Below are 20,391 nucleotides of genomic sequence, written 5' to 3'. Positions count from 1 at the left end.
ACTTAATAAGCTTCAGATAGTCTGTAAGTATTCTTTAAGAGACAAGCATTTTGTTATAATCCTCTTATCCTTAAATAAAATATCAGTCGAAGTTAGAATTAATGCCAAAAAGCTGCTGACAGTAGAAACACATTCTATTTGATATAAACTCTTGTCCAATTTTTAAATAACCCATACAATATAAACATAAAACTCTCCAGAGCTATGGTCTTAATATTACCATGAAAGGATTACAAAAACCCCCTCCTTATATGACAAGCAAATTCCTATGTGATCTGACCCCTACCTGCCCACACAGCTTTGTCTCCCAAATTACAAGTCCCCCAGCCCTCTTGAATGTGTTTTGTTCTCACAGTACTGAAAACCTTGGGTCTCATTGACACAGTGCACTATTCTGAGTGTCCTCATTGTGAGTTATTCTCCGCACTATAGCTAGTTACCCTTTTAAAACACACAGCAGATCACCTTGCTTCCATGAGAGAAACCGGTCAGTGGTAGTGCCTGCTCTACGCCAGTTCCTGCCCCCTGGCCACAGGCCCCAGCCCTCCCCTCCCCGGTGCCTCACTTTCCCACACACTCCGCCCCAGTGGTCCTGCTTCATCTCTACCCAGGATCATTACATGTCCCCTGGAACACTCTTTTTCCTACAGATTTTGACTAAATAGTTCTTTCAACTGATGTTACCCTTTTTTGTTTTATTTCTGTATGTACCTTCCCTCAGGCTAACATAGAACTTTGGTTTAAAAGACTCTTTCAGCAAAGGAAGCAAATGTTATGGGACTACTCTAGTTAAGGATGCATTACTGCCAATTCTGTTTAATTGTAGCTCCCCCAAAAATCTTGAAACAAGATTTGTCGGGAGTAAATAGTCATTTTTCTAGTTGAGAATTGATTTTCTTTAACTCCCTAAATGACAGTTTTTAGCATGACATTTATGGCCTTGCTCTCATCTATTGTATATTAACATTTTATTTGTCATCTATTAATGTTTCTGAATTTGTTGGTACCTAATAAATTATAAGTCTGAAATTATAAGTCTCGGCTTGTTTTTGCACAGTGCCCAGGTGGAAGGTTTAAGTCCACGTTCGGGACACGGCGCCAGCTTCTCTATGAGGGGTAGTTGTCACGTTGTGGATTTACCAACAAAATCTTCTCCAAGCACATCTGTTAAGGAAACTGTAAGAAAACTGGTGTCGAATTTAAGGTAAAGATATTTGCTAGCCTATTTCCATTTGCTTTGTGGCACTTTCTAAGCCATGACAACACCTCATCTTTTTTTTTTTCCTCCTCCAGTGGAGTGGTAAAGTTATCAAGAAGATTCTGTAGAATGACTGTATGATTTATCTCCTAACTATGCCGCTACAGACACACCATGGGATTAAATGTCTCTTGAAATAGAACTACAGTTGCTAACTGCCCATGTCACGTGGTCTGTCACGTGGTCTGGCAGTATGGGAAATGTTAGTTCTCTCCTGGATGTTATGAAAAATTCTTACTGAACTTCTTCCTCCCTTTCTCCGTTCCTTCATCTTTCATTTTTTATTTATTTTGCTATTGCCTGATGAAGACCTTCATGATATTTGTAATAGCCTTCTGGGAAGTCTCCTTTTGTAGCTTTAGATAAGAAACTTATCAAGGGAAAGTGAGTTTTACTTTCTGGTTCAGTGTAGAAGGTGAACATTTGTGGGCAGGGTCAATGAGGGACTTAGACATCTGAATCTCATTTCTCAAAGTATATAGAGAGAGATGGGATAAAGTCCAGGACTCAGAATTTTTCCAACTAGGGACCTATGATAGGAGGCTTTACAATCAAGCCAAAGAAGTTAGTATACGGAAGAGTGCTCTAAAATATGTAACATAGGGAGGGAAGGGGGTGGGAGCAGGAACACCACAGAATTAGTGGAGCCAGTGGTTTGGTTAAGGTTCATAGCCTAGAGTGGCCTGCCTTGTAAAGTAAGAGGCTTTCGGGTAAGGCAAACCCACCACATGTCCTGGCTAGAATAGTATTTTTCATGAGGACAGTGACTTTGACTTTCTGATTGATGAATGACTGCAAAAACTTCCTGAAGAAGAGAGTTGGCAAAGAATGGAATTAGAAAGTTGGCAAAGAGAAAGGTAGTGGTGGGGCATCCGTATAGGGAGCTACAACTTCGACTCAAGCCCAGGCTTTGGTCTTGTGTGGAAGGAGACTGCAAATTCAACTAAGACTTGAACTAAGACTTGAACTCACTTCTACAATAGTCATAGGCCTTATGGAAATTTCTGCAGCAACATCCAGGGTTGCGAGCCTCTGCACACATGGGCATGAAGGTCACCCCTATCCCTTAGAAACACACTCCTAGCATCTGTCCTGCCCTAGGAGAAAAGAGGAGGAACTCTTGGTTATGGAGTAGGCAGATCTGCTTGGACTTTGCATTGGGGCACATCTTCACTAATGATACCAGGGATCCAGAGATAAGTTGTTGGCCAAGAAATGAAGCCAGAGTACTACGTTTCTGAACACTTAAGTTGTTTTTGCTTGTTTGTGTGTGTGTGTGTATGTGTTACTGATAGTATATATTTAGTGGGAGATACATATCTTTTTTATTAACATATAATGCATTATTTGCCCTAGAGGTATAGGTCTGTGAATCATCAGACTTACACATTTCACAGCACCCACCATAGCACATACCCTCCCCAGTGTCCAACACCCAGCTACCCTATCCCTACCCCCAATTCCCCAGGAACCCGCAGTTTGTTTCCTGAGATTAAGAGTCTCTCATGGTTTGTCTCTCTCCTGATCCCATTTTGTTTCTTTTTTCCTTTCCTACCCCCCCACAACTTCCTTCCTACCCCCCCCACAACCTCCCTCCCTCCCGCCCTGCCCTCAAATTCCTCATATCAGAGAGATTATATGACAATTGTCTTTCTCTGATTGACTTACTTTGCTCAGCATAATACCGTCTAGTTCCATCCATGTCGTTGCAAATGGCAAGATTTCATTTAATAGCTGTATAGTATTCCATTGTATATATATATATATACCACATCTTCTTTATCCATTCATCTGTTGATGGACATCTAGGCTCTTTCCATAGTTTGGGTTTGGGGACATTGCTGCTATAAACATTTGGGTGCATGTGCCCCTTTGGATCACTACGTTTGTATCTTTAGGGTAAATACCAGTTGAACACTTGAGTTTTGATCACTTAATCTGCTTGGCACCTAAGCTGGAAGGCCGCCATTAGCCTGGTAATGGGATGGAAGCAGTCCAGGCCTCAGGGTGTTGTACAGATATTACAAGGTTGAAAAAGGCCACTTGTCCAGTGACCTGGATGGTCAGTCAGTCTTACACTGTCGTGATTCATGGTACAGTCCCTCAAGAATGAGATTCTCCAACCAGTTCTGTCAGTATTTGTCCAGAAGTAATATGTAAGCAACTTTGAAGTTGGTTAGCCTGAATCCTGGTTTGTTCCTTCCTGGTTCCAACATTCAGGCATGTCAACTGAGCACTAAGATTGGGTGGTATGTAATAAATTATATATAGGAACGTGTCTGTATATATCAGTAAATGTGTGCATGTGACTAAAAATGTATGAAGATGACCACATGTCCAATGATTGGCTTATTGTTTCTTGATAATAATAGCTATCATTTTTGAGCTGTTACTATATTTTAGGCTTACCCAAGTATCTTGTATATATTAGCTCCTTATTCCCACAAGTTTTTGAAATTTGGAAGCTTAGAGAAACAAACACACTCAAAGTCACAATTACACAACAACTAGGACAGGGCTGGGTTTAAGCTATGGCTTCCTGATTTGTCATCTTGTACTCTTCACCATCGTATACACACAGACACAGGTGCATATACATATACATATACATAGGATGCCTTGTTTCAGAAATATGTATGTGTATGTATATACATGTAAGTGTGTATGTGTATACATGTACACATTTTATCACACACACACACACACACACACACACACACACCCTTCACAGCTCTCCACACTGGGATCTGGTTGCATTGGAACAGAGTTTGGGTGTGCCGCTGTGTTTCATCTTTCTCCTTATTTTTTCCTTGGTTCATCTTTGTTCTGCATTTAAGTATATCATTACTATTAATTTTAATGTTACATGTGATCAAAAAGGGGATAATGTGATTTAGTGTACTAAGACTTTAAAGTACATTCGCTTCTATAATTAGGCATCCCTAGAAAATTAAAATTTCCCGGAAACCATCTCCCTAATGAACATGTAGAATCTTTGGTACTTGAAATCATCATGCTATTATCAGCTGAACACTCTGAAAGCCAAATGTATTAATAAATCAGCTCTCAGTACAGGCTTGAATTTTTTTGTGGTGATTGTTTTACAAAAATATTAAGTGGGAAAAAGAATTGTACGGAACACAAAGCTTAACTGGAACAAAATGAGTTCTTCATTTATCAATCTTCTCTTTTGCCTTCAGCAGCATGTAGTATGTTTTCTCACATTTCACTAGTTCTTGTCCTCTTTGTTTTTCTTACCCCCTGTACTGTGCTTTTCTGTATCTGGTCCACGTGTTATTCCTTGTGTTAACTAGACTTCACATGTCTCGGGGCATGAGGATTGTGGTGGATTGTTTAGAATGTGGAGTGTTCCATGTGCTTTGCAGTGACCATTGCTCACCAGATTTGCCTTCCTTGTCACCCGCCAAAGAGTCGTTGGAGCCCTTTCCCTCCACGTGGTTCAGTCTGGACCTGACCTCATCCTTATCCCTTTCCACAATGCCACGGAGTCTGGACACTTCTTTTTATTACATATTAATGGAATAAATTAATAAAAATACTAGTTTTTGTTGTTCCTTTCCATTACCTGATTATGCTCAGTTTAGTGTTTTTGGACTTATATTGCTTTTTGTTTTATGTGTATTAGTTTATTTAATCCCCAAATATAGTAGCATCTTTGAAAACAGGATTTTCCACACTGTGTCTAGCATGTATTAGTAGGTATTCAAAGAATACTTTTTTTCTTAGCCTCCATACCTCTATAGACCCCACTGCAAGGCTTGAACTCATGATCTTGAGACCAAGACCTGAGCTGAAATCAGGAGTCTGACGCTTAACCGATTAAGCCACCCAAGGGCTCCTCAAATGATACTTTTAATAAAGTTGAGAGGGATTAATGAAAAAGGCAGTGAATATTATTGCTGATGTTAAAATATTTTCAGATTATGGGGATCACTGACTTGTGTTAAGTCAGAGGTAGATGAGCTAAACTGAGATCCAGACTGTTAAATTGTATCATATGGTCCTAACATTGGATTATTAAATCTCAAGTCACGCTCAATAGTAATAAGAATAATACATATTTATTGTGTACTTCTTGTGTGCCAGGCATTGCCCTAAGGACTTTGCAAATGATAACTCACTTAAAACTTTCAACAGCCCTGTAAATAGACTTTTATTATTTCCATCTTACAGAAGAGAAAATTGAGGTCTGTAGAAGTTGAGTAATTTGCCCACCATTACACAACTCTTAGGTGGTAAAGATAGAATTTCAATCCTGGCAGTCTCATAGGCCTTGCTTTGAATTGCTAACCCTAGTATGCCTTGTTTCAGTTCATTGCTTGATAATAAGGCAGACTTTATTTATTTCAACTCTGTGAAAACATGCTTTGTGTTAGCTTAAATTTTAAAAGTATCAAAAATAAGTTTATAAAAGAAAGTCCCTCATTACAGGTGGCTGCCAGTTACCAAAACAAGAGAAAAGCCCACAAAAGTAAATATACTAGCAATTGAGGTCTGTCAAAAGACGTGATCTGATTCCTGGTTTTAGGAAATGAAGCTATGCCATTTCTGTTCATCTTCATCCTTCTCTTTCACTGGGTTGGAGAAGAGAGTTTTAATCTACCTCAAGTAAGAGGCTCTTTTTCTTAGCCAAGACCAAGTTTATTAACTAGGTTAATTTATATATTTATTTATATTAATTTTTATATATAAATATAAATAAAATACTTATTTTAATTTTAATAAATAAAATATTTATATATAAATATATAAATAAATATATATTTATATATGATATATTTTATATAAATAAATATATATTTGTTTATATATTTATTTATATTTATATGCTGTCTTTAAAAACAGTGGCTGGATGACCAGGTACTTCTGTGTTTCCTTTCTCATGTCTAGAGAGAATGGGGCTGTATTAACCCAAGTAAAAGATTTTTCTTAAGAAAAATCAACTCTGTTGAGGAGGGAATAGGACTGGGGAGTAAAAGGGTACATGGGTGGCTCAGTCGGTTAAGCATCTGTCTTTGGCTCAGGTCATGATCCTGGAGTCCCGGGATCGAGTCCCTCATCAGGCTCCCCACTCAGTGGAGAGTCTGCTTCTCTCTCTGACCCTCCCCCTTCTGGTGCTCTCTCTCTCTCATATAAATAAATAAAATCCTAAAAGAAATTTGCTTTTCTGGAAGCCCCTCCTCGGAGGATTGCTGATTTGCTCTCAGTCTAAACCCAGAAGCGTTTATACCCACCATGACAAGGACTGGTGCTCAGGAGAGGCTCAAATCCTGTGTTGGGAGAAGGGAGACTGGATTTGGAGGGTGCTGGTTTGTGTAAAAGATCACCTTCAGGGCACCTGGGTGGCTCAGTTGTTTAAAGCCTTTCCCTTCAGCTCAGGCCATGACCCCAGGGTCCTGGGATCGAGCCCCGCATTGGGCTCTTTGCTTAGCAAGGAGCCTGCTTCCTCCTCTCTCTCTCTGCCTGCCTGTCTGCCTACTTGTGATCTCTGTCTGTCAAATAAATAAAAATCTTTAAAAAAAAAAAAAAAAAGATCACCAACCTACTGCCCTACCAAACCAGCCCTAGCAGTGACCTCAGGTCCCTTCCTCAGGGCACCACTTGTAGCTTTGTTCTCCATCCCTTCTGATTTCTGCTCATCTCAAATACCCAGAACCCACTCCCCTTCTTACTAACTGGGTGAATAATTCTGGGTAGCGCGCGCGTGTGCATGTGTATGTGTGTTTCTCGTTTTGCAGTGCTGAGTATTTTAACATTTGGATTGAATTTTGAAACTATAAATGAATATTAAAACATCATATTCTTAAAAAACTAGAATGTAAATTATGTAAGGAACAGCTACTTTATCTTTTGTGTGCCATACCATTTTACAACTGAAAAGTTTTATAAATCTCTTGGATAATATACATGAGGTCCTTAGACCCCTTCAACACAAAAACACTCTATGTACTTTTAAGATAGAGTAGCTATAAATTTCTAGACTTCATGTTCTCCCAGGGATGAAATATGCATCATCTGGGTGACTAATCCTAGAAAAGCTGTCACCCTACAAAGGTGGGGCCGCTACTGCCTCTTGGCAAAATGAAGGCCCTGTCAGAACAATGGCCAGTTACTGTTTGGAAAGAACAGGGTCCGCACGTGATTCCGAAGAGTAGTTGCAGAGCCCCGGATGAAAGGAATTACCCTGGAGAATTGAGTTCTTCGGTTTTCGTAGGGGAACAAAAAAGTCAGGAGACAGTGTCTTTCCTCCAGGATCTTTGCAATGCTAAGTTTTCTTCAAGGAGGACACTCAAGTAGGTACGGTGCTTTCCTGGACTGATTGATTATGGGTGGGCATTGTGAGCCCTGCCTGCCTTCCTCTCTCTTACTCTCTTACTCTCCCTCTCATCCTTTTTTCTTGCTTCCTTTCTCCCTCCCTGTCCTTTCCTCTTCCTTTCCTTCCCTTCCCTTCTCTTCCCCTCTCCCTTCCCCTCCCTCTTTCCCCTCCCACTTCCCCTCCCCCTTCCCCTCCCCCTTTCCCCTCCCCCTTCCCCTCCCCCGTTCTCCCCTCCCTTCCCTTCCCTTTCCTTCCTTTTCTTTCTTCCTACTTTCTTTCTTCCTTTCTTTTTAAAATTTTTAATTTTAAGGTAAGTGTAAGTTCACAGGCAGTTAGAAGAAATAACAGAGATGTCCTGTATCCTTTACCTACTCTCCCCCAGAGGTAACGCTATCACAAGATGTCGGCATTGATACAGTCAAGATACAGAACAGTGTTATCACCGTGAGGATTCCTCCTGGTGCCTTTTTTTTTTAATTAATTTTTTATTTTTTATAAACATATATTTTTATCCCCAGGGGTACAGGTGTGTGAATCACCAGGTTTACACACTTCACAGCACTCACCAAAGCACATGCCCTCCCCAATGTCCATAATCCCACCCCCTTCTCCCAAATCCCCTCCCCCCACCAACCCTCAGTTGTTTTGTGAGATTAAGAGTCACTTATGGTTTGTCTCCCTCCCAATCCCATCTTGTTTCATTTATTCTTCTCCTACCCACCTGGTGCCTTTTTATAGCCACACCCAGTCCTTTGCCCCCCAGTCTATGCTTTTTGAGGAGGACTCTGATGGCAGTGCTAAAAGCAATTTGGTGGGCTTGAATGTTCATCTCTGGCAAGTGTTTAACCCCCAGCAGTTCTGACAGGTGAGCGCTGCATCCCTGTTCCCAGTATATCACCATCTCCACTCTGCTCACATTCCTAGGGAGATTCTTCTGTACTTTTTCCCTGAGTATCAGCTACCATCAGAATTTGGCTACACATCTGTCAAGGAACTTGCGGCAAGTTTTGAGGTAAGCTGGCTTTACTGGATCTTGGAGGGTATGACAGAATAGCCCGAACTTAATCTTCATTGCAGACACATGGTAAAGTGTTACTGAGAAGAGGACCTAGAATGGTGTAAGGGAATGAAGATGGGGGTCTTTGTACCAAATGGATGACTCAGAATGAAAACTGCATTTAAAACCAGTGTGGCCAAGGTTCTGTTGAACTTGGAGAAGATCTTAAAGACCGAGAACAGAGAGTTGCAGAGATGAAAAGAAAGAGGACATGGTCCCTGACTTCCCTCCATGACACCAAAAATAGAGTTTCTGTTGCTTGGATACATTTCCTCAGCCACCCTTTATGAGGGCCTGAGGTGAGGTTTGGGTGCATCAACCATGTCAGGTGTGAAGAGCTCTAGTCTGACTAAAATCACTAACATCATAGGGAAAGATGAGGAAAACTCTATTTACCAAATCTCCTTTCAGAGATAGTGCCATATATGATTAGAAGGAAGACCTGATCCAGCTGTCTGGCCTCATTTGGGTAGTCCCCAGGCCGGTAAGTCACTGCAAGGTATGGTGAGGCTGAGTGAGCTATGCCGGCCTGAGGCTTCCAGAAGCTGCTCTCTGAAGCTCAGAAGAACCTTGGGGTATGGGAGGGTAGGAGAATGCTTTCTCTGCCTTCATGCACAGCATTGCTTATGGAAAGGATGGATATACATGGAAAGGCTATTAGTGAAAAGAGCACCAAGTAATTTGACAGAGGTGCCGTATGCCTTAGTAAGATCCTGGGGAGAAACCCTTAATTCTCTAATTTTCTAATGTATCACTATTGTTTCTGCTCCCTCACCTTCCTGCCCTCACCTCATCCTCCTCCCCACCCCACCCCCACCCCCCACCAGGTTTCTGACTCTGGTGCTTCCCTGGGACTGTCTCATGAGGCCCCCAGTGACCACTGAGCTGACAGATGCAGCGGTCACTCTTCTCTGACCTCTGAGAGACCAACCCAGCTGGCCACTTTTTTCCTTCTTAAACGACTTTCTTTGTGTCGTTTCCACGAAAACACACTTAGCATATTTTGTTGCTTTTCTTCCTCCCATCTTTTCTGCTGGCAACTCAGTTCCTTCTCTGTTTGGTTTCTAAATGTTGGCGCATCTGAGGGCCCATTCCTGGGCCCTTTTCTTCTTTCCATTAAGTGCTGTTTCTGGGAGACCTCGACGATTCTATGACTTGAAATACTATCCCATATGCCAGTGACTACCCAGTCTCTTTCTGTGATGTTCCCACCTAGAAGATCCCGACTCCAACCACCTCCTTGACTTCCTCTTGAATAATCTTTGCCATTTACTCCGCCTTCTCGTTTTTTTCTTCTGTAATTGCTTAACCATGTTTATTAATTATGTAGACTGCCTTACTCTCTTTAATATTCTTTAGTTGATTAATTTAATTAGACCCAAGCTTAAAGACCCACAATACCAGTGTTGGCCAGTTCTAGGCTTTGATGATTTTTTATATTAGATACTTCTCATGTTAGCACTCTGTTGTAAACAGCTCATTCTCCAAAAGTTAATATCCTGTTCCATTATCATTTACAAAACAGCTGGAGCAATGCCCAGAGCAGACAAACAAAAAGCTGAGAATGTGCTTCAACCAGGTAAGTCATTTATATTCTAAATGATCCCATATTCCAAAGAAATAATATACTTTTCCAAATGTTAGGTTTGGAAGGAAATCAAATTTGCATTCTCTTATCAAGACTAAGATTAATGTGTAGGATATCAGATGTCACAAGCCAACATCTTTGTGAATTTGAAAATGCAAATGTTTCCACAGCAGAAAGCTCATGAAACACTGGGAGTAGGACTATATTTTGAACAGAATACATGAAGTTCGCGGTCTTTAAGAAATAGATTAAGTCCTTGAGACACTGGACTAAACCAGAAATCATTTGCAGATTAGAGTTTTTAATTATTTTGGACAATTTGATATCTCTAGGGTTTGCTTGTTTGTTTTTTTGTTTGTTTGTTTTTTGTTTTTTAGGATCCTGTCAACAGTTTTTAAGTTTATGATTTTTCCATTACAAAAATACTTATAAAAACAATACTACTAAAAGTACTTATGCTTCTAGCCATCTCCTGGAAAACTGTCATAATGACACACAAACCTTAAAGACTACAAGGGGCGTGTTGACCCCTGGAATCATGGGAAGCAGAAACCGAAGGAAAGGCACTGCCTCATCTCTTTTGTAGGGAATGGAATAGATTTGGATATTCTTGTTTCATAAGTGAAATAGAATTACGAAGTCAGTTCCTGAAGACATATGACCAGACAAACTTGAGATGGAGATCAGAACCTAAACCAGACTCCTCCTTAGAAAGGCTGCCTCACAAAGTATTTGGAGTGTAGGATGTGCCTAAATTTCACACCCTTGTCGATATATTTGCCTCTGAGGTTTCTGAGTGAATGCCTACTGGACTGTGATAAACAGCTAGAAATGAAGGTTTCCCATCATTGTTCAACTGAAGAGCGAGTTTATTTTCTGAATCATGTCTGTTGAAAAGGAGTCTCTGAACATTTTCAGGCTGAAGATGTGCTTGGCCACATTTCCTAACTAGATTGCAGGACAAAGTTTTCATTCAATATATTTTTGATCCTATTTCTAGCTCTGTATTATTTTAATCTATGAATGTAAAGCAGGGATTGGTCAAGAGCCAGTAGAGGTAGGCACTAGCCTAGGCCTTTTATATAAGCCAGTACCTCATTAACCCTCACAACCTCGGGAGGTCAATGCCACTATCTTTATGATAGCCGTGAGGAATGAGAGAGTCAGCAAGGTAATAGTCCAGTGCTGTGATGCAAGTGAGTAACAGGTTCAGGATTGGAACCCAGATTTGTGCCACTCCAAGCTTGTTCTCTGCATCACTGTCTTCCATCTCACCCTTGTCCAGGCTGTCCTTCTTCAGTCTGTGACAGGATCTGCATGTGTTAATTGCCGTATGTATACCACAGCTTCTCAGCCTTTTGGTGTGAAAGATTTATTGTTTACCTATTTAGAGACCTTGATGTTGCACAATGAGATACATATGGGGGGGGTGCTCACAGTGGAATGGGGGAGTGGTACATGGTGGGCAGGTTGTTTAGTGTCCTACCAAGAATTGTCCCAACTGGAGGTCTATGGCAGCCAGCTCCAAGAGTTACCAGGAAGGCTCCTGGATCTTCCCAGGGATCTTCATTTAGTGCTTAGGGATCTCTGATTTAAATATTTAACATCATGAAACTTAGAGGTTTGCAAAGAATTAGTTTGTCACACACCTTATTTCATCCAGGCTTATGTAGGTCTTTCACGTCTGTTTCTAAATGGTATTTTTCTGCTATCTATATGATCAGTAATGGAGCCACATTGTTGTTGGGTTTTAGAGACCAGACTGAATAAGGTAGGTATTTATGCAAGTGAACAATGTTAGCAGAAATGATGAGTAGAATCCTCTTAATGTTTAGGGCAAGTGGGATTCAAAGAATCAAAGCAAGATAAACAGTCAGGAGACCAGGACCTCTTGTTGAAACAGAGATGTTGCAAGCAAAATACAGAACAATTGTGATCATGACTTCCCCGTTATGAAACTGCTTGGTCATGAGGCCTTTATTATCGATTGGTAGTTTTAAGTGGGTGGTTATAAAAACACTTATAATCATCTTTTTTGAAATCCAAGGACAGATCTATGCAACTTGATTTAAGCTGTGTACTTTTAATAAAGACAGTTACATCAAAGCACAGGAGGACCCTTGATAGTCACAGATGTCTTTGGTCACCTTGCCCTGAGTAGTTGTTAGTAGTAGTTAGTAGTAGATAGGTTATGAGCACATAGGTAATTGTACACAGCTTGGCTGGAACCACCATCTTTTTTCTTTCCTCTCATAAAACATTTGCCCCATTCGAAATGGAATTGCTGCAGTTTACCCAACTAGCCTGCCTCTGAGCCTTTCCCCATGCTGCCCCCAGGACACTCTTGTCTACTCTCCCAGTCTGCAGTTGTCCTATTGAAATCCTGCCCACCCAGTGTTGGGTCTGGTCCATGCCACCTTCCACTCCAGGTCTTCCTCAGTCTGTCCCTGTGAACTTAATCTTGATTTTCTGTGTTCTGAGAGAAACTTAAAAAAACTTGTGGTTTTTTTTGGCATTAATTAAATTTTCTGCCTTGTATTGTAGTTGTTTCTTGTATTTTATTTTCCCCTTAACTAGATTATAAAATCCTCAAAGTTAACAATTCTCTCTTCTCAAACTCTGTATCCTACCAGCATTCAATCAGTACTTTTAAATGCATCTAGACCCTACCATTTGTACACTAAATCAAGTTTGATTGTTTCTGCTGGCCCACATAAACACTCACATGTCATGTACCTAAAAGGAGAGTACTAAATCTACAGATCTTGTAAGCCTGCCTTCCTTTGTGCTAACTTGTTAGGATTCTGGAGCTCCAGAGCTGCTAGAACTCTGAATTTTTAAATTCAAGGCAGAAAATTAAAATCTCAGTTGAATATCCTTTCTTTCAAATCCTAATTCTGTTCTGAATAATGGAGTTTGGAAAGGTTCCATTTTTGATCTGCCTCAAATACCTCTACAAAAGTAGGCTTAACCAGCAGAACTAAGCCTCTCATCTTGTTGCAATTCTCTACTCCTCCTAATTAAAACATTAATACAACCGGAAGTTCTTTTACATTGGGCCTTGAATGCTCTCAGAATTGCTACCTTTTATAGAAACCTCCTGAAAATGTTAGTTTAGAAAGGGAAAAGAATAAATCAGGAAACTGGATGGCTGGTGGTATTTAAAGGAAATATAGTTTGCTTGGTTACAAAACTGAACTTTGAGAGACTAAGTATGACCTTGAATGCAGTGTACTATATAAACATTCCTAATGTTGTACTGTACAAACAGTGTTATCTTCTGAACTTTTTACTGTGAAATAATTTTAGGCACATGGGAAATTATAGAATAGTAGAGAGGTCTCAGGTACCTTTCCATTTTTCCCAATGCTTATGTCTTACATAATGGTATAATTATAGTAGAATATCAAAACCACAAAATTGAAGTTGGTTAAATATGTGTCTCATTTTATCTATGTACGTGGATTTGTGTAACCACCATCAAAACAAGGATCCAAACTCCCACCACCACAGAGATCTCCCTGTTCTCTCCTTTAAAGTCACACTACACACACACACAAGCACCCTAACCCCAGAGAGATGCTCATCTGTTCTCCATCTCTATCATTTTGTCCATTCAGTCATGCTATATAAATGGATTCATATAGTATGTGTCACCTTCTGATCAGCTGTATTCACGTAGCATACCACCCTTCACATCCATTCAAGTGTTATCAATAGTATGTTCCTTTTATTGCTAATAAGCATTTCAGATTTCTTTTTAATTTTACTTGGTTTGTTTTCTTACTACTACTGCTTTTATCAAAAAGTTGGGGGTACCTGGGTGGCTCAGTGGGTTGGGGCCACTGCCTTCAGCTCAGGTCATGATCTCAGGGTCCTGGGATCAAGCCCCACATCGGGCTCTCTGCTTATCGGGGAGCCTGCTTCTTCCTCTCTCTCTCTCTCTGCCTGCCTCTCTGCCTACTTGTGATCTCTGTCTGACAAATAAATAAATAAAATCTTTAAAAAAAAAAAAAGTGTTCCCTAGGCTATTATTCAGGTGGCAAAAGCCATGAAGTTCTAGAGCTCTGAACACCCAAGAACTCTGTGTGACTGGTAACACCTGGGACCCTGTCATCCTTATTCTGGCTGAATTGAATTATTGACCCAACTCCACCCAACTCCACAGCACTCCCTGAAGTTGACTAAAGCCCCCACAGTTGATGTTACGTTCTAGAGAAAAGACAGATAACAGAGCATAATGTAAATGACATAATTGTAGATACTAAATATGTAAATAAACATAAAATAATTGCGTGGGGCCTGGGGATGGACCATGAGGTGTGTATTGGGGAAGAGACAACCTATTTCAGATGCAGTGAGCAAGGGGTATCTGAGCCGTGTTTCAGCACAGACGTGAGGCAAACAGGGAGTCTTAGGGAGGCTGGGCTTGAATTCATTGAACAGAGAGAGCAGCAAGGGTGAGGGGCCTGGGGCAGAATAAGCTCCGTGTTTTCCTGGAAGGGTGAGGCCCGCAACTCAGGAAATAAGCACAGGCAGAGGCAGGCCAAGGATTTCAGCATTGTGTTAATTGTCCCCGCACAAGTGTCCAGGCAGTTTGAGACTCTCAAAATCTAAGATTTCTGTACAGGGCAATCCACAAATCTCACAATTAAGTCTCACCATTAATGGAATACATTGTGTGTGTGTGTGTGTGTGTGTGAATACACACATATAAGCGAGTGTTTGCCACTGTGGAGTGGTATTTGGGTCCTTGCTCCCAAATACTCCTCTTAATTAATAGCACACAAAAAGCATAAATAGGGACACCTGGGTGACTCAGTCGGTTAAGCAGCTGTCCTCAGCTCAGGTCATGACCTCAGGGTCCTGGGACGGAGTCCCACGGGGACCGGGCTCAGTGGGGAGTTTGCTTCTCCCTCTGCCGCTGCTCCTCCCCCTCTCAAACAAATAAATAAATAAATATCTTGTTTTTTAAAAAGAAAAGCATAAGTAATTGGAAGGTAAGTTACTGATATTAATCCATGTCAATTACTTTAAGTATCTTAATGATCTTTAACGAGGAATCCATACTCTAATGATAATCTGTGCCTCACTTGGGGCACCATGAACCTTCTCCCATAAGATGTGATATGTGCATGCTTGTTTTATCTCATTCTGTAGTTGATCTGAATCTTATATATCTTCATATCACCTACTACAAAATTCAGTGCCTTGGTTTTAGGAGGAGGTTAGTTAATGTTAAGGAGAATTCAGTATATTTAAGGGGTTTTGTTTGTATAAAGGATTTTATAAAAAGGAGAAATACACGAGGGCAATGAATACTTAAAGGGGCTAATGTGGACAGTATCTGGGATGGGTCTGCAGTGAGTGTGGTGGAGGGGCTGGTGGGGAGGAGAAGGGTAAACCCAGAAGACAAATGAGACCACCTTACGTTTTTCCTGGGAACCTCGTCATATCAGAACACAGAAATCTCCTCCTTACAGAAACCTTCAAATCTGGATCAAAACAGGATTTGCTCTGTATCTCTGAATATCCCCTGCCCTCTCCAAATGTTGACCCCAGCAATTCACGTCACTTTGAAATTGGAGCATTTGGCCTCTCCATTCCCTTTTCTACTTTGCGAGTGCCTCGTTCACAATATGAACTCTTAGGAAACAATCAAGACTCTTGAATTAGTAAGGGTCACGTGTGTACGTCAGTGACCATTCTCTGCATCAGGACAAGGAATTCAAAGAGAGTAACAGAACAGGAATTCCTCTGATTGTAGCTTCTCTGCTTTTCAACTGCTACAGACATGAGTTCTAAATAACACACCATCATCTGCCAGCAAAGCCCTGCATGGCCAGCCATTCTGTCATTGCCTGTGAGTTCCGGTGCTGTGGAGGGGATAACAGGCACCACCAGCTGCCCCCTTGGTGCTTTCAATACTCTGGTATCACTGGGTGCTCGCTTCGGCAGCACATATACTAAAATACTCTGGTATCACTGGTAGGCAGACAGATTCAACCATGACTGGATTCTTTTTCCCTTTCAAAGCAAGGGTGTCCAAGCTCACTTTAATGTGCCTCTCCCATCCTCATAGTTAATAGAGTATTGGACGTTTTTCCTTCTCTCTCTCTGTCTTCCATCACATGGAAAGTTCCTTCAGGGTGTCACTGTGTCTTAAATTTCGACCACCTGTAGTACACAGGTATAGAGTTGATGCTTTGTACTTATGTGCAGACCTGGAATATGAAATCATTTTCTGATATTAGGGGGAATAGTAATACTTGAAAAAGATACTAAATCTGTTTTTTAAAACATTCCCAGATCAAGAATGTTTACATGGTCCAATACGAAAGAGAACTAAAGAGAAAAATGCAGTCCATTATTTATGATGCAAATCGAAGAGGAGTGGCTAATGAAATATCTCTGGGACAGTGTGAAGAAAAAAGAAAAATTACTGAAGATAAACTGAATAATCTTCGGGTAAAACTGACAGTACTATTGCAGAAACTCCACCTGGTAAGTAACAAAATTTGGAGTAGTGGCCATATACTTTGTGGAGAGAGCACTGAGCTACTTCCTCTCCTGCCCTCGTCATCCACTTACGGGCTTTGGACAGGTCACTTTATGAAGCCCTTATTCTCCCTACAGGAATATTGAAATCGTAAATAAATAAATTTCGAAAGTATATATGAGAACATTTTTTAAAGGTCTGTTATTTTTTTCTCTTACAAAAATCAGAACCTTTGCTTGTGCTTTTGGTAGAGTTTAATGAACCCTGTCCCTCAATAGTGTATTTTCAGTAGGATTTTTTTTCTAACTTTATCAGACAGCAAAATATTTTAAATTTTATCTCAACACATAATTAAGAATGGACTATTCTCATCTCTGAGGAGAGGTTAGAGAGGTCAGGAAACATTGTGTGAGTATGCTGTTCATCTTGTTTGGATAGACGAACACATACAGAACAGGGCTCCTCTGATGGTTTGGGCTAATGAGGGAAGGTCCATCTTCTCTCTATAGCATATAGAAATTCAGGATGGAATACATAAAAAATTAAAATATGTATGGCCATGGTTGAAGAGTCTTTCCATAGATGGCAGAAATAAATTGAGAAATCAACAGTGAGCCTCGGAAGTACATGGTGTTTTGTACTCAGACATAGGCCCTGAGCCCGGGACACGAGATAGGGCCTTCTTGGGCCTTGCAAGGTGAGAGGGCAGGAGCTGAGTGCCCCACAGAGAGCCCTGACTGAATGGAGGGTTACCTTGCCCAGGAAGAGGGGTCGGGGAGAGACCAGGAAATGCACATACATCAGGATAGGATGTGATAAGCATGGGCTTTGAAGCCAGGCCACCTGGGTTCCAGTCAGCTGTGAACATTTCAAGGTGGATCCATTCCTCCTTCACAAAATATACATCTTTTGGGTTCCTTGGGATTTCCTTTATATTATTAAATACAAAATGAAGCTCAGAAAATATTTTTTGCTTAATTTAAGTATACAGCCAAAAAATATACTACCCCACCCCCCCACCCCCCCACTGTGGGTGGCCTAGGCAACAGTTCTTGTGGTTCTTGTGGCTGTAAAGGGTGGCAAATGTTTTTACGTGTGAAAGATCTGGTAGGGAGCCTGGCACTGTGGTACAGTTTCAGCAACGATGGTTGTTTTACAAACAAAAACTCGAGAGACCAAAGACATTCTATGTCATAAAAATCAAATACTACGCTCTATCAGAAAAGTTCATAAGGGGCATCTGGGTGGCTCAGTCAGTTAAGCATGTGCCTTTGGCCCAGGTCATGATCCCAGGGTCCTGGGATCGAGCCTTGCTTTAGGCTCCCTGCTCGGCAGAGAGCCTGCTTCTCCCTCTCTCTCTCTCTGCCCATCTCCCCTCCTGCTTATGCCATCTCTCCCTCTCCCTCTCTCTCTCTCTTAAATGATTACATTTTTTAAAAAGTTCATAAAAATTATTGGTTTTCAAAATAATAAATCTATGTGTGGCGAGGAGAAAAACATGAAAGAATAATGATTTACTCTTCTTTCTTTGCTAAACCCCTGGGTTTCCCACACAGTAGCCAGAGTAATTCTTCTTCTTCTTCTTCTTCTTTTTTTTAAAGAGCACTTTATTTTTTTTTAAAGATTTTATTTATTTATTTGACAGACAGAGATCACAAGTAGGCACACAAGCAGGCAGAGAGAGAGGAGGAAGCAGGCTCCCTGCTGAGCAGAGAGCCCGATGTGGGGCTCCATCCCATAACCCTGGGATCATGACCTGAGCCGAAGGCAGAGGCTTTAACCCACTGAGCCAGCCAGGCGCCCCAGCCAGAGTAATTCTACTAATTTGTTTTATTCACAAAGTTTGAAGGAGGCAAAGGGGCTTGAGCCCGCAGAATATATGAAATGCTTCGTCTGGTATCATTGGAGAGGTACTCAAAAGATTCCTTGCCCAAATAGATTTACTTTCCTCCTTGACTTGAAATTTCGATTTCCACTGCCTCTGATCACCAGAACAACTGCACTGGCATAGAGTAGACACAAGAGACGAGGTGGCCCCAAAGCTGAGGGACAGAGCAGGCCCATGAAGAGGCTGAGGGACCCAGCAGGCCAGCCTGAAGTCCTGGAAGTAAGCCTGGTTTGCCAGGCATAGAGCAGAGCCAAAGGATTAGACTCGGCCTAACAGACAGAGAGCTGTCAGGGTCAGAAGGGGTCACGTAGGGCATTCCTCAGGGCCAGGGACTATTTGAAAATCTAGGTGAACATGACTATCAGGTGAGTTTATCTCTAGGGACGGGGCCCCAGTCCAAAGCTGGGACTCAGTATAGTCCAGCCTTATCCGAAGCCTAGGGCAGAGGGGCTGAGCACAGTTAATGGGACCAGGGGAGCCATGGAGAAGCTAGGAGGGTGGTGTCAGACACGGACTGGGAACAATCGTAAAACTGGAATTGTTTCTGAAAGGTCCTTTCTAAAAAATTATTTTATCTATCAGCCCAAGTTGGAGAGCAGGTTGAGCCCATGGCTCAGCTTGAGGGAGTGAGATTTAAGTCTGTGAAGAGGGAGCATTTGTCCCGCTGTTCATGGATTAAGCAGCTCAGGGAAGGACAGTATGAAATTGCCCAAACAGAGAACTGGGGAAAAGGAGAGAAAAAGAGACAGATGAGGGCAGCAAGCCCAGGGCTGGGGGGAAAGATGCTGCAGAGGGAAGAGGAGTGACAGAGAAGTCAGAATGTTCTTACTCATCTGTTTTTCATATAAGGCTAAAGATCATGAACTTTCGAGCCCCGCATCAGGCTCCTTGCTGAGTGGGGAGTCTGTTTCTCCCTCTGCCTGCCACTCCTCCTGTTTGTGCGTGCTCTCTTTTTCTCTCTCTGTCTCTCTGACAAATAAAATCTTTAAAAGAATAAAAAAAAATCTTTAAAAGAATAAAAAAAATTTTAAAAATGGGGAGACAAGAGCCTATAACAGAGAAGGACGAGATGGAGGCAGGTGGCTTTAGGAATATGACAAGTAATTAAATAGAAGGAAAAGTAGGGGCGCCTGGGTGGCTCAGTCATTAAGTGTCTGCCTTTGGCTCAGGTCATGATCCCAGGGTGCTGGGATCAAGCCCCACACTGGGCTCCCTGCTCAGCAGGAGTTCTGCTTCTCCCTCTTCCACTCCCTCTGCTTGTGTTGCCTCTCTCGCTGTCTCTCTCAATCTGTCAAATAAATAAAATGCTTTAAAAAATAAATAAAAATAAATAAATAGAAGGAAAGTCGGTTGAACTAACCTCCACTAAGGAAGGAAAAAAAAAAATGATCCAAGTTCCTAACCACTTGTGAACATAAAATGAGGTTAAAGGTGAAAACATATTAAAAGACAAAAGGCATTATTCCAGGGTGGGTTTTGGTGCTACAGGAACCCTAGGGAAGACTGTTCCAAGGCCGCCCAGATTACAGGGGTGCAGCCTGGCCTGCAGCTTCCCGGCCTGCTCTGATCGTTGATTCTCTTTTCCAGGGCAGTCCAGCAGGAGACCGGGAGCAGATTGACAGGTACTTAGAAGCTTTGCTTCAAGAAGATAATCCCCTTTTCCAGAACGCTTTAAATAAAGTGACTGCAGATGCAGGACATGGTCTCCCTTTTGAAAGGAACAGGGAGTCAAAATCAGAAGTCAGAAAAGATAATCCCTTTTAA

General features: G+C 41.5%; 1 protein-coding gene across 1 annotated transcript in view; it reads left to right on the top strand.

The window, feature by feature from the left end:
- Positions 1 to 20,391, top strand: part of MORC1 (MORC family CW-type zinc finger 1) — a 183,062-nt gene extending 162,671 nt beyond the window's left edge. The window contains exons 23-27 of the mRNA XM_004769143.1: positions 1,058 to 1,204; positions 8,520 to 8,607; positions 10,178 to 10,231; positions 16,550 to 16,744; positions 20,215 to 20,391. Of these exons, the coding sequence (XP_004769200.1) occupies positions 1,058 to 1,204; positions 8,520 to 8,607; positions 10,178 to 10,231; positions 16,550 to 16,744; positions 20,215 to 20,391 (661 nt within the window). The remainder of the gene's footprint in view (positions 1 to 1,057; positions 1,205 to 8,519; positions 8,608 to 10,177; positions 10,232 to 16,549; positions 16,745 to 20,214) is intronic.

This window comes from Mustela putorius, unplaced genomic scaffold (assembly GCF_011764305.1).
Source record: "Mustela putorius furo isolate JIRA1106 unplaced genomic scaffold, ASM1176430v1.1 tig00003834_pilon_pilon_pilon, whole genome shotgun sequence".
Taxonomy (NCBI): Eukaryota; Metazoa; Chordata; class Mammalia; order Carnivora; family Mustelidae; genus Mustela; species Mustela putorius.
Note: the sequence above shows the minus strand (reverse complement) of the source record. Positions and strands in the feature narration are given on the sequence as shown.